Here is a 24397-nt window from a genome sequence, read left to right as displayed (position 1 = left end):
AAAACTAGGAAAATTTCCCGTCGAAGGCCAACCAATTTTTAGGTGAAACCAATTTTACCTAAAAATGTTCAATTTTGTAAAAGTTATGGCCGTTTGAATTTCATCAAAATTTTGCCTGTCTCGATCATTTTGTCTAACCCCTGTATGTTTGTTTACTAATGGTAAAGATAAACAATTGGTACACGGGTTGTAAAATGCCCTTGTAAATGCGTTTATTTACTTAATTGATGGTACTTGGAATCTTCTCCGCACAGACATTGGTATTAAGTAAACAAATTTTGATTATTCTCAAACGTCAAAACGATCAAGTTACATCGAAACGAAACCGGCAATGAAAATAGGTTACAGTGTAACTTAGAAATGACGACATAAGAAATAAGTGACCACAACAGATTTAATATTGGTTACCGTAACCAATAGTGTAACCAGGTCGAAGGCTAAGGTTACGTGCAACTAGAATGCAACTGAAATGTAACCTTCTATGATGACCACTGCTGGTAAACTGTTTTATTCAAACTGAAACTATTCTTTGATATTAAATTAACACTTTCTCTTCACAACAATCACCAAAAAACACCTTTTCCCGATATCTATGAACAATGTCTGCTTAAAATCATTTCATGCAATATGCCGAAAACGATTCAAAACTTCAAGGACGATGGTGTAGTAGTTAAAACCAAAGGCAAAATGGCTATGCATTTTACTAAGTGATAGCGAAAACATTTTTTTTTAATGATTTCAAGGTAAATGCTCCACTAATTCTTATTGCTAAGAATAAATTTAAAAAATCAGAAAATTAAAATTAAAATTGTTATATTTGTACATATTTGTTTTACAAAAAATCAATTTTTCAAAGATGTAAGTAACAAAAAGCTAGATTAAATAAAAGCGCGTGAATTTTTCAAAGCTAGAATCATGCATTTCACCATAAATTTGAAACTGCATTAAAATTTGTGTTGAAATAACAAGCGAAATTTATACACTCTTCTAAATTCAACAGTTAAATTTACTGCTTGACGCTCTGACAGCCATAGATTGAAATAATAAACCTGCTGCATTATTTTCGCTATGCAATAAAAGTTTCTAGATAACTAATTTGCCACCAATTGAAAGTCAATTTACAGTTTATGTGTAACTTCAATAGTAAAAGGAAAAGGTTAAGTGGAGCAGGCCAAAAGCGTCTCAAGAGACTAGTCGATAGTGGGTACAGCCGGCAGGAGGCATTCCGAATGGCTCAAACCCCACAAGAACAATCCGACGTAACCAAACGTCCCAGGAATTCCGACCTAAATGGGTCAAACACTAGTGGCAATCCTCGTCCACAAAAAATACGACGTCAGAATTGGAAAGCTAACATTCCCTCAGCATCCACTTCTGTACAGCAGCGCATCGATATGATTAGACACTCAGGGCAATCAAGAGGAACTGAGGGTAAGATGCAACCATTATACCGAGATGTTGTCAGTGGTGTAAAGTTAGGTATTCTTCCAAGAAGCTATCCTAACATAGAACTCACCACACAACAATTAATAGCTACGCAAAATGAAATTTTGATTAGAGTAGAAAAGCAAAGAAAAGATACTCTAAAACCTAAGTTTGGACACTGTGCGTTCAAATCGGGCTATCTTGTGATCTTTTGCAAAAACCAGGAAACAGCAACCTGGCTAAAAACTATCGTTCCGTCCCTTAAACCTTGGGAGGGAGCAGAACTAGTAGCAGTAGACGAGAAAGATATTCCTCGTCCAGAAATACTGATTGGGTTCTTCCCATGGAGTGCAGAAGACAGTAATGAGAGAATTCTTACACTTCTAGAGAGCCAGAATGATGGATTAGCGGTTGATGCGTGGAGAATACTCCAACGCAACATCGTAAATCAACATCTGGAATTAATTTTTACTGTCGATGGAGTCTCTATGAACTCGATCAAGAGCAGTGAGTTTGTGCTCGACTTCAAATTCGGGAATGCACAAATCAGAAAAAAGTTTCATAAAAGAAATCAAACAGAAACGAAGCCAGGCGAAGAAAAAAAACAATTAAGTGGGGTGTCAGCGCTCAGGAGTAACCCTAGCGTCATTGAGACCCACGAAGAAACTGGTGATACTGAAATGATCAGTGACATCCCAGGATCAAGTGGTGTCCAAGATGCGGGGCTAAACCCGGAGCAATCTGCTCGTACCACAAAAGTCGAACTGGCAAATCAGGGATCAGCACCGGAGTATAGAGAAATAAATCTCCATGCTAATCCAAATATTGGCAACCGCGGAGCTAACGTTGGGAAGCAAAGTCTACCACGCCAACGCGGCAACCCAAACAAAATAATTCAATAAAAATATAAAATTTGTTCAAGTGAATCTTCATCATGCAAAGGGGGCAACTGCTGTACTTTGGAGAAGATTCACAGAAAGCAAACTGGATGTAGCACTGATCCAGGAGCCATGGACTAATAAAAGTAGGATACAAGGAATCCCTACAAATTCATGTAAGTTGATTTACGCTGAGAGCCAGCTCTCGCCCAGAGCTGCAATTTTGGTAAACGAAAGGGCAAATTTCTTTCCTATTACAGAATTAATTACAAAAGATACCGTAGCAATCATGATGGAGGTGCCAACGACCCATGGCACAACTGAAATTTGTATTGCATCAGCGTACTTTCCAGGAGACATGGGAGAAGTACCTCCACCGGAGGTTGTAAATCTGGTCTCTTATTGTAAGAGACATAACAAGGCATTTATCATTGGATGTGATGCAAACGCGCATCATACAGTGTGGAGCAGCACAGATACCAACCAGAGAGGTGAGTACCTTTTAGATTTTATATCATCGCATGAAATCGATATATGTAATAAAGGGGACAAACCAACTTTCGTAAATAGAATAAGACAAGAGGTTCTTGATCTGACAGTATGCAGTCCAACGGTGACTGATAGAATAAAGAACTGGCATGTTTCGGACGAAGAATCCCTGTCCGATCACAAGCAAATTATATTTGATTACGAAGCTAATCAACAACTGAATGAAATTATAAGAGATCCTAGGAAAACAAACTGGGAGCAATATGATTTGAATCTCAAAGTAGGAGTCAATAGCTTGAAAGGTTGCTCAAAAACGTATGAAGAGCTAGAAAACAACACAACGCAACTTTCAAGTCTGATCCTACAAGCGTATCATAAAAGCTGTTCTACAAAGGAACGCTCTACTAATAGAGATGTACCTTGGTGGAACAAAACCTTAGATAAATTTCGGAAGAAAACCCGGAAACTGTTCAACCAGGCCAAACGGACACAACAGTGGGAAGCATATAAGCAAACCCTCACTGCCTATAATAAAGAAATAAGGAGATCAAAGAGGATACACTGGAGGCATACATGTGAGAACATTGACAATACTCCAGCAACAGCAAGATTGCAGAAAATCCTCGCTAAAGATCATTCAAATGGGTTAGGTACCTTGAAAAAAGAGGATGGCTCTTTTACTAAATCTACTAAAGAAACATTAGAGCTAATGATGAAAGCACATTTTCCATGCTCAGTCATTAACTCATACGAAGACCAAAGTACACCGGCATTGAGAACTGTAACTCTTGAAACCAGGACAGACATTCATGAAATAGTGAATGAAATAACTGGGCTAGACAGAAACAGGAATGATGCATGCACTTTGGCCAAAAAAATTTTTACGAGAAGCAAAGTGGAATGGGCAATTGACTCCTTTGAACCCTTCAAATCACCGGGTAGGGATGGAATCTTTCCTGTACTACTACAGAAGGGCAAGGCGTTTTTAACACCTACTCTGACAAACCTTTATCAGTCCAGCCTGATACTAGGCCATATTCCAGCAGCATGGCGACAAGTGCGGGTCACTTTTATCCCGAAGGCCAATAAAAAGGACAAGACTTCACCAAAGTCCTTTAGGCCGATAAGCCTTTCGTCTGTTCTGCTGAAAATAATGGAAAAAATACTTGATGAGCATATAAAATCATCATATTTAGTTAAAAACCCTCTGAGCAAATATCAATTTGCATATCTAGAAGGTAAATCTTCAGTAACAGCATTACATACGGTTGTAAGGAAACTAGAAAAGTCTTTTGAAGCGAAAGAAATATCACTAGCAGCCTTCCTAGATATAGAAGGCGCATTTGATAACTCATCCCATAGTTCAATGATTGCGGCTATGATGAAACGTGGTTTCGATGTATCCGTTATCCACTGGATTGGCGAAATGTTATCAAAACGAGATATATCAGCAAAACTTGGAAGTACATCCATTAGCGTTAGAGCAATGAAAGGGTGCCCACAAGGAGGCGTAATATCACCTCTATTGTGGTCTTTAATAGTTGATGATCTTCTTCAACAGATGACAGCCTTAGGCTTTGAAATAATTGGCTACGCAGATGATATAGTCGTAATTGTTCGTGGGAAATTTGACTCTATCATCGCTGACCGGATGCAAATTGCTTTGAATTTTATTTCATTATGGTGTGATAGGCAGGGCCTCAACATTAATGCCAATAAAACTACTATCATACCATTTACGAGAAGAAAAAAAGTTACATTGAGTAACATAAGTTTGAAAGGAACACTCTTGAAACTTTCAGACACTGTCAAATATCTTGGAGTATTTCTTGACAGAAAACTCAATTGGAACACACATCTAGAGCAAGCAGTAAACAAAGCTACAAATGCTCTATGGATATGTAAAAGAACTTTTGGTAAGCAATGGGGACTGAAACCGAAGATGATCCAGTGGATCTATTCGGCTATTGTGAAACCCAGGATTACCTATGCCTCGTTGGTCTGGTGGCCAAAAACAAAAGAGAAAGCTTCTCAGAAAAAGCTAGAAAGACTTCAAAGGCTAGCCACTCTCTCAATAACAGGTGCAATGAGAAGTACACCGTCGAAGGCATTGGATGCTTTACTTTATATGCTTCCACTGCATCAGTTCATACAATTAGAAGCTGAAAAGAGTGCTCTGAGGATCAAAAGATCTATGAACCTCTTTGATGGTGATCTTACAGGTCATCTCAGTATTCTAAAGACTATTAGTATTAATCCTCTGGTAATCAATAATGAAGACTGGATGGCGAAAAAATACAACTTTGACCGAATTTTTCGTGTATTTGAGCCTAGGCGTGATTCCTGGGAAGACGGTGGTCCCGATCTTCGCCAAGGCTCGACGGTTTTTTACACAGATGGCTCAAAAATGGACAACCAAGTGGGAGCAGGAGTAACTGGCCCAGGAATAGACATGTCAATTTCTATGGGTAGATGGCCAACTGTGTTCCAAGCTGAAATTCAAGCAATTCTAGAGTGTTCTACTGTGTGCTTGCGCAGAAACTATAGACATTCAAATATATGCATCATGTCCGATAGTCAAGCAGCTCTAAATGCTTTAAAGTCGGCGACATGCACATCAAAACACGTCTGGGAATGTATTCAATCACTCCAAAAATTATCTTGCCGTAACCAAGTCAACTTATATTGGGTCCCAGGTCACTGTGGAATTGATGGAAATGAAAGGGCTGATGCGCTTGCAAGATTCGGATCTTCTCATCAATTTATAGGACCTGAGCCCTTTTGCGGCCTATCTGCTTCTGTTTTAAAAATGGAGCTGAAGGCATGGGAATGTAGGAAAGTGGAATCAAATTGGAATAACACCTTCAATGCTAGGCAGTCGAAACGATTTATCTCTCCAAACATTTCTATGACTCGCAAAATACTGGAGCTTTCAAAGAAAGATCTAAGCATCTATACTGGTCTAATAACAGGACATTGTCCGAGCCGCTATCATCTGAAGCAAATGGGAAAACTTCAAGATGATATATGTCGCTTCTGTGGCATAGAAAAGGAAGACTCGGAACACCTGTTATGCCGATGTCCGGCAATTTTTAATAAAAGATTAAGGTTCTTCGACAGAGGGCTGTTAGAACCCTTTGATATTTGGAGAACAATTCCCAGTACGGTAGTGCACTTTATCCGAAATGTATCACCGGACTGGACAAATGCTATTAGTCAAACAATGACGGTCGCTTCTAATAGTGGTGCGTCATCTTGACAACATAGCTATAGTAAAATGGGGGATATATCACAATAGATCAAACAAATGGTCGCAGTGATAAAAATACCCAACATGGAAAAAAAAACTTCAATAGTAACCATTTTATAACTATACATGTTACATATTGGTTATTGAGTAACTGTTAATGTAACCATATTTAGTTACATTGCGCTATTTCGGTTACACGTTGCGCTATTTCGGTTACACAACTGTTATATTTTAGGTTACTGTAACCGAAGTTTTACATTTAAATTTGTCGCATATCAGCCGCTGCGACTCAATTGTGACAACGTGTGCTACTTGGGTCTTTTTGCTATAATCGCTATTGAGTGAGCGATATGTTTATTAAATTTATGCGTGAGAATAGCTTTGATCAGTCGCATCAGTTTGTCCGGAAAAGTATACTCGCGCATTATCTGCCACAGCTGTTCGCACTCTACTGTATCAAATGCTGCCCTAAAATCCACGAAAATATGATGCGTGGGCATGTTGTACTTCTGATATTTCTGAAGGATTTCTCGAAAAGTAAAAATTTTATCCGTAGTAGCCCGTCACCATAAAGCCCATCCGATACTCCCCTATGAATTCTCTTGCTATTGGGAATAGACGACGTAACAAAATCTGGGGGAACACCTTGTAGGCGATGTTGACCAGCGTAATGACACGGTAATTATCGAGCTGATCGCCCTTTTTATAGATGGGACACACCACACCTTCCATTCATTCCTCCGGTAGTTTCTCCTCCCCGCAAATTTTTCAAATTTTCTAATGAAGTGCCGTTGCGGGTGGTTCCTTCTCATTTTTATACCGCCCTTTCCAGCGGCTCTATCAGCCTTCACCTGCTTGATTTCTTGCTGGATCTCTTCGAGATTGGGAGTCTGGAGGCTGCTATCGATAACCGGTCACAAATAGATGTTATTTACACTGATCTTTCCGCAACTTGAACGACAAATTGAACCATCGAATTGGCATTACCAAAGTGGATTAGGCATTACTGCATTGGTTCCGCTCATACCCAGGAACATTCACTGCTTATTCAGAAATTCCACAAAGTAGCACTATCGGTCTATTAATATTCCTTATCTACAAGTCCGCAACACTTGTTTGCAGATGGCTTTGATTTGTACTCAAAAGTTGAGAACTATCCGATGCAGCTCTCCTTTAGGGGAAATTATCGAGAATCAGTTGCATGCTGCTAAATTCAAACAAGTGCGAAGTCATCACATTTTCTAGAAAGTTGAGCTCATCGGCCTTTGACTACAGGCTGTCAAATCTGCCATTACGTCGCGAAAACTGTGTCACAGTTGTAATAGGCTGCGATTATAACTTGGTTCGATCCGCGGAACCTCCAGTTTGCGTAAAAAGGAACGGTACACAACTTCTTAAGCGTTGCTTCAATGACCTTTCCTTACTTAATTTTCCATTTTTTCCCCATCACGGCTGGTCCCATTCTGTTTCGATCCTATCATCATCTTTGTTTCATTAATTTTTTTCAACCGTCCCCTACGTTAATTCTAAAAACTACCGTTATAAAAATTTAACTACAGCCGCTTCAGCACGTTCTACAACGTCATTATAATTGTTTTCGTTCCAGTTTTGATTTTGACTATCTCAAATTTCCATCAATCGAAAATAACACTATAGATTCGGAAAGATAATTAAATTTTCAATATTAGCTAATGCTTTACGTTACAAATTAGGTTTGTTTGTTTATATATATTTAAGTTCTTTTGACCATTTTGGTCATTCAGGTCTACAAATTAGGTGTAAAAACGCTTCTTCGAGAAATAAAACTGCGCGATCTTACAACGGACGTAGAATTGGTCTCTTTTTGAACTTTCTCACTAGCTGTGAAAATTTTACTCAATCGAGTAACCAATTTGAAAATTTAGAAGTCTACTTTTACAATTTGTCAACAGGGCGCGCGCCCACGCTCTTCTGGTTGGTACCCGAATGTTTTACTCATTAAACTACTGCCGCCCGTTATACTAGATGGCCCAATACCTAATTTTGTTTTATTCTCCCAATTCTATCATGCATACGGAAAATGATAGAATTGGGAGAATAACACAAAATTACGTATTAGACTATCTAGTATAACGGGCGGTGGTAGTTTAGTCAGTAAAACATTCGGGTACCAACCGAAAGAGCGCGGGTGCGAACCCCACCTGCCATTGCACAAACAATCGAAATTTTCCAGTTCATCCAATTAATCATTCTTTGCATCAGATACTTCCTTCCTTTCCAAAAAAATCCTAATTATGCCTTTATCATCTTTACTAAGTAACATTGAGGTCCCAATTAAACTCTTATAATAAATTATATGGCGAGAATTAGTCACAAATGCCATTAAGAGACTGCAACAAAATTCGAATTGTTACTTGGGTTTGTCTGACTTGCTTCATTTTTTTTCACTCGTTTTATTAGATAATTAATCATTAATTTGAAATGAGAATTCATGCGTAAAAAATGAAATCATCCACTAACCTTTGACCCCCGGTCAAAGATGACTAAGTTAAGTATAAACTACTCTACTGCTACAAACCAAGAACCTTGCTACCATGCAACCAAAGTTAGCGAAACCATAATAATAAGAATAACTTTCAAAGTTAGCAAACAGAAACCATCACCATTAGAGTGCAGTCATCAGTTGAACATTTTTTACATTTTTCACAGGTCATTACTGCTGTGAAGGTTTAGTTGCATCACGCTTTTAGTTACTTGTGCTACTACCAGTAACAACAATAACAACGAAAACTTTCCGCAGAAGTTGAATGGACGGAAGCAAAAGTAGCGAGCTGGGTGAATTGCAAAAAAAAAGACTCAACAACTGTTATTCCTCTCTTTCTCTAATGGCCAAAAGTGCACTTTTCAATTGCTTCGTTACTGGGGCTAGGTTTAACTGTGGCGAATAAATCGTCGTTCGTAAACTCTTCGGTGCCATTCGTGTGGTTCCAGATGTTTCACCCTTTTTTGAATTGGAAACGGCGAGTTTTTCCGCGGAGGACGCAAATTGCGTCCTGACCTGTCCGGAAGATAAGTTATTATTACAGTTAGCCCTCCGCTCTCTGCGTTCTGAATTATTTCTTGCTTTTAATTTAAAAACGACAAAAGATCTCATCATAATTAAGGTCATACTTTTCGGTTTTAAAGGAGACTATCGACACTGATCTAGGTCAAAGGACGTGCGCTTAATTTTGGCTTCACCAATTGGGAACGAAAATTTCCACCGTACTGGGGCAGTGCATAAGATTTTTTGGGTGTTCAAATTTGGAAATTGTTCGATTTGTGTGTTTTTTTTTTCTGGTTTTAGTAGCATGCAAAGACACATGCACACATGCTGCGTTAGCTTCGTTTTGACCGGATTTTCAATCAGTGGCCGATACTCACCCCCGTACTGACTAGCGATAGCATCGTCCGCTCGTTCAGCGCCAACGTTTCGCCCTGCTTCATCTTGATGCGCTTCTTGTCCAGGCATTTCATGGCGTACATCTTGCCGGTGTCCGCTTTCCGGCATCCGTACACCTCGCCGAAGCCACCCCGGCCGATGATCCGATGCACGCTGAAGTCATTCATCGTCAGCTGCAAGCAAGAAGTTGAGAGAAAAAAAAACAGATTGTAAAACATTGTAAACTGTTAGGAACGCAAATTGATAGGACACACGTAGCTCCAGTTGACGGAGACGCTTGGTTGTTTTTCGGAAATGTTCTATCACGGCAGCTGGACTCACCCGGTATTCCCGGCGACGACGACGACGACGACGAGGACCCTTTTCTCGGGTGAGTGGAAATAACGAGGAACGAAATAAATTCATTAGGTCACCCGTTTTACGCCATGAAGCGAAGCGAGCGGGCGAAAATCGAGCGAGCGTAAAAGTTTTCTGCTACATTTGATTAGTTTTGGGCACGGTTCCAAGATAGGACCGAGTGACTGGTCGGGTCAGGGTTTTTTGTTCTCGGGAATGCGGCTCGTTTTCGTTGATTGATTATCGATGGATTGAGGAGAGATTTTGCATGATTTCTAAAATGGAAGAGCTGCTTTTTGAACATCATTCCGAACCAGTCATCCGAGATTGTCGCAATATTTTCTGTGAGAATTCAATTCATAAAGTTCAAAGGAAGGGCTTCTTTCCAACATAAATGACTGCTTTGAACTACCACAGAATCTATTGAGAGAAGCCTCATTGGTTAATGTTTTAAAGATGTAAATTTTCTTTTTGGTAGAAATAACTTGTTCTTCAACAATAAGCTTCCAACAGCAAATCCAATCACATTCGAAGCAAATGGAAAGTGTAGATTTTCGCAGGACGGGCTTGAAAGAACAACTGTACTATCGAAAGAACCGTCGGGTAATAAAACCTAATTAGTGAAACAAACCCTCGTAGCCACTTGTCGCTGCTTTGCGTGTTCGACAGCAATTCCGAGCTGCACCAGAACCAAAGAACCGACAGAGCTGGTGCCAAGTCGGTAGAATGACGAGAATGGGTCGTAAATTTTACGTGTTCAGTGGATTAACACCCGGCTTGGGTTGATAACTTAACACGAAAAACAAAACAAAAAATCGATTCAAGCAAATCATCAAACAATTGAACAGAATATTAACTCGCTTAATGTTTTCTTTTTTCTTCTTTCATTTTTGCTGACAAAGAAATCGGAATGTTTTCTACAGAGTCGAGACTTTTCAGACTGTGTTAATTTAACAAATTATCCTCATTCACCCCGGGGAAATTGAGGCACAAACAGTGCCACCATTTCTTTATTCGGTAATGAAATCACGCTTCAGTGAAAGTAAATCAACCGAACGAAAAGGTTAGTCCTACCCACAGCGCACCGAACTTGCCGCTGTCGAGCTACTTTGAATTGAAAAGTTATTCAAATTGAACGAATTTCCATATACATCGGCTACCGGCTCTACCGGCAAATGGAGTCCCACCAAGCGTTGCCAGATGAAAGTTTCTGAGGACCCACTTCCTAAATCTGCGAACCTCCGATTTCGCACGCCTCGATCCAGAACGAAAAAAAAACCCTGTCACTCGGCGCTGGCTGTCGATGAAATGCCCTGGGTAAAACTCTGGCCTCTGGCACTGGCGCACCGGAACCGGTCTGAGTCCTGAGACGAAGGAATAACTCAGTTAAATGGCATCGAAATTACACCACTCTTTGATTATATATATTCAATTCAACGAAAAGTTGCCTCTCAGCGTGTTTACATCCTTCTATTGTGTCAAACTTTCGAACGGAAAGCGGCGCTTCAAAACAACATTCTAGAAAACTTTGTCGACTTATCGGATTCGTGCTTGCATAAAGATGCAAACTACGACGACATCCGTCGTCCGTTAATGGTGTGAAGCAGAACCACTTTGCTTCTTTGTATTATTTATTAGCAAACAATGCAGAATGTTTTCGAGAAACTAGTTGCAAAATGTTTATTCATTTAGTAAGATTGTTTCGGTGACGTAAAGAAGTACTGTTAAAACTGTTGCGAAACCTAACAGTGGTTGCATCTGCATAGGTATACTTTGTACTGATCTGCCGAGCTTTTGCAAGCATAACGTTTAAGCATTGAATTAGCTGTAAATTGATCAATAAAAAAAGCCCTTCATAATACTAACTTTAAACATTGAAATTCGACAATCTGTTATCAAATCACCAAACTGTCAAAAAAAAAAAAAAAAAAATAAATCAAAAGACAAAAATCAGAAGTCGAAATTAAAAAGTCACACTTTTAAACTTAAAACTCGTAAGTCAAAAGGCAAATGCCAACAGTGAAAAATTCAAAATGTGAAATTTGGAATATGTATAAGTTAAAAAATTCCTTTGGTTCAAATCCCTCTTCTACTTCCTGGCTAATTTGACAACTGTTATCGATCCGGAAAATCGCATTATGCAAGATTCGCGTTGACGGCATTAAACGATCTCTTGCACGCTCATAGAAATGCCCGTATGTACGTGTGGGTGAAAATCTGCCAAAATGTTTCGATCTCTTGCGCTCTTTAAGAAATTCCTATTCCGCTTCACCCCTACAGTAAACTTTTGGAGGTGGCAGCAGCTTACGTTCGTCAACGCGAATAAATAAACTCCTTTTACTTTGGATCTCCTTTTGACCATCCCCTTTTTTCTTTTTCTGCTTTTTAGAAAGGGGTTTCTACCTTGTAGATCATTGAATTGAATTGTTTTGCGATCCGACGTTTCGTTTAAAAGTTACAAGTAAAATATCAAAAATTACGTGACACGATTTTCTCCGGAACCGCTCAACCGATTTCAACAATTTTAGTATCAAATGAAAGGTCTTGCTACTGCCAAACTTTTAGGGGAGTTTCGATGAAAACAAACATTTAAAAAGTTATGTTTAAAAATGTATTTTTACTAGATGTCAATAAGTCGAACGTTTCTCAGAGATGGCTGAACCGATTTACGCACTATTAGTCTTATTTGAATGGTAATGTAGTCTCATAGGTCACTATTGATTTGTTTTTAGATTGGGCGTTTAGTTTGGAAGTTATGAGTAATCGTATGTTATACAATAAAATTTACAACAATATACAATAAAGTCGCTTTTCACGCGGTTTGTTTTTTACGCGACTACTTTTACGCAAATTTCGGCATTTACGCAGTTTTTTTACGCGAATTTTGGAATTTACGCGATTTTGATTTCTCCGATGAGTGAATTAATTGGGTGAAAATAGTTCCAGTTTCATATTTTACTTTCAAATCCGACTATAAATTAAATTTCAAGTTTGGTTTCAAGCTAGTTAAGGCTCAAATTCAATTTTAATTTACTACTTTATTTAATTTTATGGCCGAGAAACTCTGGTTTGCTAAATATATACAGCTCATTCAAAAACTCATTTCTCATGAACCAAACAGTGTGGAGCAAACAGCTTCTTATTAAAAAGCCAGCAAATTTTCTTAGCATATTCACAAATGGGTTACCGGTACGTCTTCTGCTGCTCTGCAAAAAAAAGAAACAAAAAGTATAGACAGGAGGACAGAAGAAGAAAATATGGAGAAGCGCACAAAAGAAAACATAACAAAATTGGACAAACAAAAAAAGGAAAACGATAGAAAAGACAAAACACGTGAGAGAGAAAAAGAATCGAAACTGGCATGAAAAAAAGCCTGATCAAGGAAAAGAAAAAGGAAAACGTAACATAAAAAGGAAAAAATATGAAAAAGTGGAAAACGAGAAAGAAAATGAGGTAAAAAAGAGAAAACTGGTCAAGAAAAAAAGGTAGAACGAAAGAGAAAAGAAGGAAAAACGATAAATAAAAGCAGGAAAAATGATAAAGGAAAGGAGGCAAATGAGAAAGAAATCGTGGGTAAACAAGACAAAATAAAGAAAAAATAAGACAGAAAAGGAAGAAAAAAGAGTAAATACGGGAGCAAGAAAATAGAGAAACGAAAACAAAAAACAAGGAAAAACGTGACAGAAAAAGAAATAAATAGAAAATAAACGAAAACGCATGACGAACGGAATGAAAGAAAAGCAGAACGTGCCAGAAAAGGAGGAAAAATAGGGCATAATGAAAGAATGAACATAGCAGACAAAAACCAAAAAAGGAAAAAATGCGAAAACTTCAAAGAAAAAAAGAAGAGAAGACGAAACGGGGCAGACAAATAAAAAAACGAAACAGGAAAAGAGGGAAACCGGCCCTGAAAACGAGGAAAGGGAACGAAACAGAGTACGAGGAAATTGGTGGTACAAAAAAGCGAGAGATCACAAAACAAAAGAGGGAGAACACGGCACAGAAAAAAAAAGTAAAAAGAGAAGGGGAAAAAAGAAAAAAAAGAACGAATACGTGGAAGAAAAACATGTGACCGAAAAGGTGGGAAAACCGGGGGAGCCAAACGGGACATTACGACAGAAAATGGGAAAATGGGACAGAAAATAGACACAAATGAATTATCCGTCTCTTGCTGCTCTTCCGAAAAAGAGTCAAGAAAGAAAAAACGAGACACTAGGAGATCAACGGAAAAGAGTATGAAGAAAAACATGACAAAAACTGGATAGAAAAAGAGAAAAAAACACGAGAGAAAAAGACACAAAACTAACATGAAAAAAACGACAGAAAAAGGTAACAGAATGGGAGGAAAACCGGAAACCAAAAAATGAGAAAAAATGGAAAGGTAAAAAACAGGACAGAGAAAAGAGGTAAAACGAGGCAAAAAACTAGGAAACTGGACAGAAAAAGATAAAGAACGGAAGAGCAAAGAAAAAGATGAGAAAAAAGAAGAAAAATCCGTGAGGAAATTAACAAAACAAGAAAGTAAATGAGTATAAACTGGATAGAAAAGGAGAAAAACGGGTCAAAAAGGTGATAAAACCTGGTAGAAAAGAAGAAGAAACAAAGGAAAAAATGCAAGAGCAGGGAAGTGGAAAACAGAAAAAGAGGAAAAACGGGACAGAGAAAGAAGAAAATGGAGCGAGAATATTAAAAACGGAAGTCAAACGGGATAAAATAGAAAAGCAAATCAACACGGCTCGAAAGGAGGAAAAATACGACTAATAAGAGAAAAACGGGATAGAATTTTAGCGAAAGATAGACAAAAACCAAAAAAAAGAAAACTGTCAAAACAAGACAGAAATGACAAAAAAACGCCTGGTCTTCGCTTGGAAACGAGAAAGAACACAAAAACTGGAACAGTGGGAAATATGGGTTCAGGTCATGTGTGTGAAACGGGATAGAAAAAGAAGAGAAAAGGAACAAAAAGGAAACAGCGAACAAGAAAAAGAGGGAAACAGTAGAAACCAAAAGGGAAAAGAAAAATAGTGAAAGAGAAAAGAAAATCGATAGAGGAAACAAGTAAAACGGAAAAAAGTGGTTATACAGGATATAAAAGGAATTAGCTGCCATGAACTGAGTCCGTTGCAGGAAACATTTGTTTGCGAATACCAGTGCGGTTCTGTATGTTCCCCCAATGCACAGTGGTCCAGAAACGAAAACTAAGAGGAAATTTACTTTTGCGGCTAAGCGATTCATAAAAGCTCCCTGCAAATTTCAGCAAATTTCTTCAACTCTAAAAGACAATTGAGTGGGTCAGAAGGAAAGGAGTATAAGTGACAAAAAGTAAATTTCGAGAAAATCAGATCCAAAGTTAACATCATCTAGAAAATTCATCAGGTTATATAATACAAAACTAATGACGCACTATGGTTGTGTTAACTTTACTTTATCAAATTCTACTGAAATCTTGAAAAAGCACTTTGGTTTGCGGGAACCCAGGTAACCAATAAGCATTTCCAATGCAATTTAAAAGCAAGCCAATAAGCATTTAAGTTGCCTTAAATGCTACTTAAATGCTATTTTGGCAAAATATGCGGCTACTTTACTGCTAGCCCTCTTCTAGTGCTGACAATGCTTATTTGCAGCTAGTTGCCAACAAGAAGAATTTAAATAGAATTGTGGATACCAATTTACAACAGTTATGCAGTCAAAAGCTGATAAACAACAACCTGCAGTATAAAACGCCAGGGATGCTAATAAACGACTGATTTACTGCTTATTTTAATGCTTATTGGTTACCTGGGAATCCTCTTCATTGAAAGGTAAGTTATCGGGTAGGCGGTAGAAGTTTAGGATTTTCTCGCTACGTGGCGTTAGTGCATATGTAATATTCTCGTATAGGCTGTATCTTACGCTACTGACTATTTAAAAAATTGCTGTCTTCGAGAAGGTTGTTCAAATGACTGTCATCTCGTAGATAGCACTGAAAATAGTTCAGAATATTCTTAACCTAAGATATTACTTTCCTAGGGAAAGTTGTTTGAGTAATGGCAGCCTTGCAGATGGTAAAGAACATAGTGCAGAATTGCCCCACTACGTGGCGATACCGTATAAATACTGTATGGGCTGTAACTTACGCTACTGATTACATAGAAAGTAGTGGTGTTCGAGAAGTTTATACAACTGACATTCACCTTCAAGATGGTATGGAAAATAGTCCAGAATTTTCTCATCGGTCGGCGCTAGCGTATATGCGTGTACGTTATATATCATGAGATGACTAACCTATAATATTACTTTCTTCGGGAAAATTGTTTGAGTAATAGTAGCCTTGCAGATAGTATGGAAAGTAGTATAGAATTGTCTCACTACTTGTGTGGGCTGTATCTTGCGCTGCTGGTTCTCTAGAATGTTGCGGTCTTCGGAAACATTGTTCAAGTAACTTTCATTTTTAAGATGATTTAGAAAATAGTTCAATTTTTTTTCCACGGATGGCGCTAGTTTATATAGCACCTTCTTGTAGCTGCCATAGCTCATAATCTTAGTAATCTAAGAAATTGCTTTTTTTCAGAAATGGAAACGTTGTTAGACATCGATTTTTCTAGAATTCTAACTGTATGAAACCTCTTAAAACGCTTTTTTGTTTGATCAAAATATCTGTTTGTTTTTCGCCCCTTTCTTCAGTGCCCCACTACGGAAAGACAAAAACTTCATAAAGTATATGTAATGGACTAACTTGAGAACGGCTGGGCCACATATTCATTCACATATGTTCGAAATAAAATTTCAAGCTTTCAGAAACGGCCAAGTTTGTTTTTTCCGTTTGTCCCTTTTTCAGATATTCTATTCTGAAAAAGAATAAAAAAAAAACAGAAAAAACCGAATTAATCCACCTAGCGGCGTGACCTAGCCTTTCTACTGTCACAATAATCATTATTTAATTTCTCATGAACTTAATTGTAGATGTATAGATGTTATATTAGACTATATTTTAAAATATCCGTTCCGTATTCCTCAAAATCCTTATTTGCCAGTAAAATTCACAACGTATTGTGTAGAATAATTATATTTTCTTTCCTTGGGTGCGTAAATACATGTAAGCGTCATTTACGTTACTTGATGAACACATTATTTAGTTTTATAATATTTATAGAAAAATAATGTAAACACAAAAGATAATCTTTACAGACTTGAATGAATATGTATAGAAAATTAGAAATTAACCCTCTAACGGGTCTACAGACGGCCTTAACTTTCGGGCTTCAGAGCCACATACGAAACTTGTTTTGAATTGATAATATGAAGTATTTGTTCATAGCAGATTTTTTAATATTTTGATATTAATACCATGCATTCAAAAGTTAGCATCTTTGAAAAACAAGAGTTCAGAAAAATTATTATTATATTTCGCTTTTGAAGAAAAAGGATGTCTACAACAAAATGATTGATCTCAAAATTTTACTATTGGTTTGCTTGGCTTCAATTTTGCAATAGGGTAATTGATCTTGAATGGACCTATTTAGCGCTTTTTAACACCACCACTAGCACTCCTGCTCAATTTACTCGTCATTTATAAATAGTATGTGGTGATGTTACTATTTGTTGGAAAGTACCACCTTTTTTCTACATTATCAGTATTTTAAAAATGCATAATTGATGAAACTTTTATTACATATATCGTTTTTTGCCAAAGCCTTTTTTTGATCTTGAATGGACCCAACATGATCTTGAATTGGACCTACTTTTGATTTTGAAATGGACCTAAATTAGGATTGTCATAGTTTCTTCCATGTAAATGAACAAAATAATAACAAAGAATTTTTTTTTTAATAGTACAACTATACTACTGTTATTTATTAATAGAACACAAGGTTGAACAGCTTTTACCTTTCTTATACTCTGTTAGAAAGGTATGAAAGTCGGTTGAAAAATTTGAAATCGGTCACAGTCACCGAGGGTCTTGTTTTTATGTCAGCCCAACAATTGAACAATGTTTCAGTGACTTGATATGCGTTGTGTATGTATCTGTGTGTGACATTTGTATATTGGGAATTTATTATTACCTGTTGTTCAGATATGGTTGAAACGATTTCCACGTCATAAAAAAATTATGTCGCCTATTAGTTTCAAAAATTTAAACCATTCATTAAAAATATGTAATATAACTTGTATTAAACGTAGTTTATCAAGTACAGTGGGGTTCGAGTTTTTATTTAGTGACTACATATTTCGAAAGGTCAGACTTTTACTGACGTAGGACTACGTCTTACTGCAAAGCATCTAAAGGTTTGCGACAGCCCCTGTCGAACATTTTGAATATAAAACCGTTGCAATCGTGAAAAATTCGTTAATTAGTGGTAATTATTCAATTTTTGACACATTTATATGCAATTTTTTCAGTTGAAAAATGGTCTAGATTTTGCCACGGTTTCGATTTTGGCAACATAGGCGACAAGCATTTGTTGTCAAATTCAAAATCATACTGTAAATGGTGCTTGAAAAAATCAGACTTGGTAACTCTACTAGGTTTAAAGGTAAGCTTAGATACTAGGTTTTAATTTTAAATGATAGTCGATGAAGAACTATACCAGATAGAAAATAGGAAGTTTCAAAAATGAATATTTTAGATCTCAGAGTCACCCAATTTCGGTGGACAAGGAGGTATTAATTTTGTCACAAGTCAGAGGGGAGAGGTGCTTAAAGAAAACTTTACATCCCCCAAGAAAAAAATCAGAGGGGTTGTGTATAAGATACGACCACGGATGACGTAGTACAACGTTAGTCCGGTTGCATGATTTTGAATATTTTACTAAACTGATTTTTAATCTATCTGTCAATCGACCAAAAGGTGATGTGAAGTCAACCTGCTTACTTATCGGCGAAATATAAGGCCTTTGCAAAATATTTTTTAAGTTTTTGTCACCCCTCCCCCCCCCCCCCCCCTTTGGAAATTGGCTTGAAAAATCGGGGGGCTAAAAAAAATTTGGAGGCTATGAGTATAAAATCAATTGTCCGTGGGCTCTACAGCCTGAAAAACTCGAAAAATGAGTGTACTTAACATTTCTAGCACGAAACAGAAATGGAAATTCGAATTCGGAGTTTCCGAAAATCGTCCAAAAAAAATTCTCTCGTTTTTGTCTTCTTTTCGTACATTTTTGCATGGAAAATAATAACGTATATATTAAAAGCAAGAACAGATTTGGTTTTCACGCTTAAACTTTAATTAAAAATGCTTCAAACCCATGTTTTTTGCTTGATTAAAAAATTCACTTTGTCCTCCCCCCCTTTAGTGGCCCAACACCGGAAGGACAAAAACTTTATAAAATATTTGTAATGGCCTAATTTTACTTTATTCTGAGCCTCATAATTATTTTAACTAAACTAGAAAATTATCAAATACAATATTATTTTTTTTAGGCATATCCAGTTCGAAAATGGTCCAGATATTGATCCAAATTTTATATTTTTTGCACCATATCATTATCCAGGCCTTTACTTAATTTCTAAATCATCCATTGACGCACAGATGATTTTATTGCCAAACCGGGTAATTTTGTAGGGCGGTTGGGCATCACAAAGTTTCACGAGGGTGAGGAAGTTGGCGTTCTTAACCATCAGAAGTGGCTGCTTCTTTTTACTCAGACGAGTCTGATTTTGTGACTACAGGATCCGATTGAATTTTATTGGCCTTAGGGTTTTCGGTCAGCGCGCTAAAGGTGTTTTGAAGCTTTGGTATATGCTTGATTAACGTGTCTCATCTGAGTTTTGTCAAAACTTAAACTTACAGCAACACTCTTTGCTGTATTTATATGGAAAACAGGACGTTATTTGTCCATGAAAAAAATTTTGATTCCAACCATTTTTACGATGTTGCCTGTAGATAGTTAAGCAGGGATAACCACTTTAAATAGAGTTTGGAATATTAGCTTCGTAGCTCAATTCGAAGTTCCAAAATTAGAGTTTCCTATACAATAAAGCTATATATAAATCTTCAGAATTGTATTCTCAAATAACTTGTTTCATTCTTCTGTGCATTACTTTTAATGATACAAGAATTGTCCCGTTTAGCATAATTTGGGAATTTTTTTACATAGGGCGAACAAATTGGGAAAATTTAAGGATTACTTATATAGATTATATAGATTACACTTTTGCTTCGTGCTAAAACAAATACGTAAAATCCAATTGAAAAATTTAAGTGTAACTGGTTTTGTGCTAAATGCAAATGAAGCAAAAACAGCTCTTTTTTAAGGGGCATAGTACCTTTTACACCATATTTTTTGCCTAATTTCAAATATTTTTTTCTCGATAACGCGAAAGGCAAATTGAATCGGGTTTTTTGCATTCGAAACATTGCATTTTATACTAATATTTGCAATTTTGTTTTCATAAGGGTACCTCTTCCCCTTGCCCCTACGGCTCCTTGAAGATAGTCGTTCAAAAAACCATGAATTGCGGTACCATGGATTGGCGCTGGGGGGCTTATCCGAATTGAAAAATTCCAAAACGACATGAAAGAACAATAAATTATCTCGTGTTTGATCCACCCTTTTTTAGAATTCGAACACATAACAAAATGGCGGACATTGAAACATAAAAGTATGGTTTTTAAGTGAAAAAATTGACTTTAAACATTTCTAAAAAATTCAAAAATTACAATATCAAGAAAAGGATGGGTCAAACACTAGATAATTTTGTTGGCTTTCAAACAAAAAAAGAATCATAAGAATTGCTTGAGTCGTTCTTGAGATATTTATGGTACCGACTTTCAAAACCTGGTTTCGAGAAAAACGACGTTGAAGTTTTTACTCGTTGTTTAATCGCTCCAGACATGCGCGGTACAAATAGCTGTAACTTTGTCAATATTTGGAATTCATGCAAACGACTTCAAACACATATGGTCAAAATGTTAATCTTTCGAAATAATCAATAAAAAAATTTAGGTTTTAAAAAAAAATAAAAAGGTACTATGCCCCCTTAACAGAAGGTAGTTAGTATCCCTCTTATCTTTTGATCCATCTTATCTTTTAATCAATGATGGTTAAAATTTTTGTATAATACTGAGAATAAATTAAGTTTATATTGTTTTAAGCATAAAATGACATATGTTAGCTAACTAATTAGGAAGACTTTTTAGTTTCAAAACTAGAGGCTACAATGTACAAACACTATGAAGCAACTACGAAAAAGGATGAGTGATAGTTAGTTTTATCAATATAATTAAGTTTTTATTTAGGCTATAAATCAAGCCTACTTTCAATATCCCGTGCTTATAGATTAATTATAAACGGAGATACTATAGTGACAATAAGCAGTTTTATGGAATATACAACGGCGTGTTCGTTAGTGGTAGGCAATGATAGCTACCGCCAGTGATGTCTCGGAGCGCAAAACTAGGTCCATTCTAAAATCAATACTAGGTCCATTCAAGATCAAAAAAGGGGGTTAACATTTTTAAGGAATTTGAAGATTTTACTGGTTTTACTGAACTTTTAAATACCTAAATTGAAATTACACATATTTTAGCATCATTTTAAGAGTATTGTTTTATTTCAAACCAGATGGGTTCCGGGTAGTAACAGTTTGAAAATACTCTATGGTGACTGCCAAAACGCTGGAAAACAGCTACTTTTAAATATGCGGCAATAAAGTGGTTTTGGCTATAATTTTAATTTAATTTTAGTATATTTACGTTCAGAAATGATTAAAGATAAACATAAAAGCTGAATACAGTACAAAGACTTGATAATTATATCCTAAAATTCTTATTTAAAAATAGGTCCATTCAAGATCAGAATTCGACTAGGTCCATTTCAAAATCATTTACCCTATATCTGAATTAGAAAAAAATTACTGGAAACGATATGGATATGGATATGGAAACGAGAAATGGAAATATTTCTTAGCTAGCACTCCTTCAGATAATTATTTTTGCATGAAAATCAAAACTTAAGCTTCTTTTGAATGTACTTTCATGAAAAGATAGTCATTAGCTTGATCGCATCGTTTTTACAATGTTAGAGGGTTAGGAAAACAAGATGAGGTCGAAAAATAGTGCAAAAGCTGCGCCATAAACATGCTTGAGAATGGGAAATACGATCGATATGATTCCCAGTGCTTGTCTTTTTTTGATTTATTTATTAAAACATGATACATGACATAAGACATCTGTCCTTTAAAATACCACTAACGAAAACAAATCTTACAAAATTTGACCGTGCAACATTTACTTCCTATTTTTCATATAACATTTCTAAGCTCTAGTATCTATTAATTGAAAAAAGCATCTATTGAAGCGTAGAATTTGTTTGGAATTTGTACAAATTTATTTGGAAAAATCAACTCACTAGTATTTTTGATTCTATACACCACTATACCTACATGTTAAATAAACTGCTTTTCTTCGCTTTTTGCTTTTCTTGTACAATTCTGAGTAACAGCAAGTGAAGAAAATGACAATTGAAATCTGAAATCAAAGAAAAGAAAAAACTTTTCGATTGAATCCCACTATTTAATATTTATTTGCAACAGATACGTAGTTCTCCTACGACGTGTAGGCTTCATCAGTGTCTTATTTCAAAGCGTATACGTATCTGTCGCGAATAAATATTAAATAGTGGAATTTAGTCGGTAAAAGTTTTTTCTTTTCTTTAATTTCAGAGTTCGTAGTCCACTAAGAGGCTTCAAAAACTTCAGACAATTGACATGTTTCTCACTTTTCTTGAATTTCATTGCAAATTTTAAAATTGCAAATTGTCATCACATACATACATACATACATACATACATACATACATACATACATACATACATACATACATACATACATACATACATACATACATACATACATACATACATACATACATACATACATACATACATACATACATACATACATACATCCATACATACATACATACACACACATACATCTCATACATTGAATACAATCAACATTTGATTGATATGTTTTGATTTCACACGTTTTAACGGTTTAATATACGGTGCTTAAGTGTTAAAGTTTGAATAACTTTTGAATGAAGCGTCCGATTTTAAATAACTCGGTTTCGTTTGATAGATCTCAGCAGTAATTTTCAAATAATCATAAAATGTGTGATGTTTTTCATTAAATTAATGCTTATATGTTACATAAATATGTTTTAAATACTACTTTTTCACATTTCTTTATGTAACTTTCAAACTACAAGTCCAATCGTCATGAAATTTGGAAGTTAAGGGTTTGCAAGGCTCCTCTTTCATATGCAATCAATTTTGTTCAAATCGGTTAAGAGACCTATGAGATAATGAAGTCCCATATTTTTCGTATTTTTATACATAACTTTTGAACTAAAAGTCCGATCAGTATGAAATTCAATAGCGACCAATGGGACACCTAGACCTTTCATTTGATACTAAGAACATTAAAATCGGTCCAGCCATCTCCGAGAAAAGTGAGTGAGATTAAAAGCGTCACATACACACACACACACATACACACACACACATACATACACACACACACAGAAAATGCTCAGTTTTCGAAACTGATTCGAATGGTATATAACATTCGGCCCGCAGGACCTTCTTTTCATTTCCGGTTTTCCAAGTGATTTCTATACCTTTATACTATATATTTATATAGTAGAAAGGCAAAACGTTAGTACACGTTATACACATGAGTTTTCAACATACAATGTTCTACAAAAATATGTCTTTTGATAAGAAAAACAACTTTTGTAAAACAACTTGCAATAAAACCATCAAATTTGAAGTAATTAGCGAATAAGTGATTTTTGAGAGGTCTTTATATAAAACGCCCTGTGAGATAGAAACCATAAAAAATACGCCCGCTATGTCTTGGGCAAAGTTACTTATATAATCTTTAGTTACAACTTTGTCGAAGAAATTATCCTTCTATATCTTTTCTACAAAAAGTTATTATGTGTTATGTGTTTACAAGCCAAACTGGAACTTTGCCGGTGATTTCACATTAATCATTGTCTTTCAGAGTTGAACAACTTTGCTGAACATTGTAGGGAGCTATTTTGAACCACAAAAAAACTAATGAATTCTCGTGTGCTGCTGACGGACCGGCTCGGGAATTTGATGGGCAGTTTTTCGAATTCTGATCAGTTCGCAAAAAGAGCTACGAGTTCGAATTTCTAGTTCGTCTGAAAATTATTAGCTTGTATGTATATGTGTATGTTGAAGTGACTGTGCGGTTATGAGCCACCCGACAGGAAAATAATCCATACTCGAGCCTTGAACAATAATAAATAGGTATTATCCGAAACGTTGGTAGAAGAGAAAACCCACCATTTTCCTGCTACATTTTACTACTGCAAAGCCGAAAGAAACAGCCTTGATTATTTTTTTCTGTCTAAAAGTAATTCTTGATTGTAACAAGGATCTCATGTAATGTTTTCGTTTTCGAGATAGGTATTTTAGTATAGAGATATAAAATTCACAGGAAACATTCAAAATTTCACAAAAACATGTTTATCACATGAAATATCTCATTTGATCAATGTGTAATGTGGAACTAAAGCATCAGTACCAAGGATATTCTAACTAGCAAACAAAAAACAAGCAATAAAATGTATGGTTGATGCATCA

General features: G+C 36.3%; 1 protein-coding gene across 1 annotated transcript in view; it reads right to left on the bottom strand.

Moving 5' to 3' along the window:
* Positions 1–24397, bottom strand: part of LOC128738867 (G protein-coupled receptor kinase 1) — a 269395-nt gene that overhangs the window by 37745 nt on the left and 207253 nt on the right. The window contains exon 6 of the mRNA XM_053834320.1: positions 9457–9636. Within this exon, the coding sequence (XP_053690295.1) occupies positions 9457–9636 (180 nt within the window). The remainder of the gene's footprint in view (positions 1–9456; positions 9637–24397) is intronic.

Source organism: Sabethes cyaneus, chromosome 2, assembly GCF_943734655.1.
Source record: "Sabethes cyaneus chromosome 2, idSabCyanKW18_F2, whole genome shotgun sequence".
In the NCBI taxonomy this organism is placed as follows: Eukaryota; Metazoa; Arthropoda; class Insecta; order Diptera; family Culicidae; genus Sabethes; species Sabethes cyaneus.
Note: the sequence above shows the minus strand (reverse complement) of the source record. Positions and strands in the feature narration are given on the sequence as shown.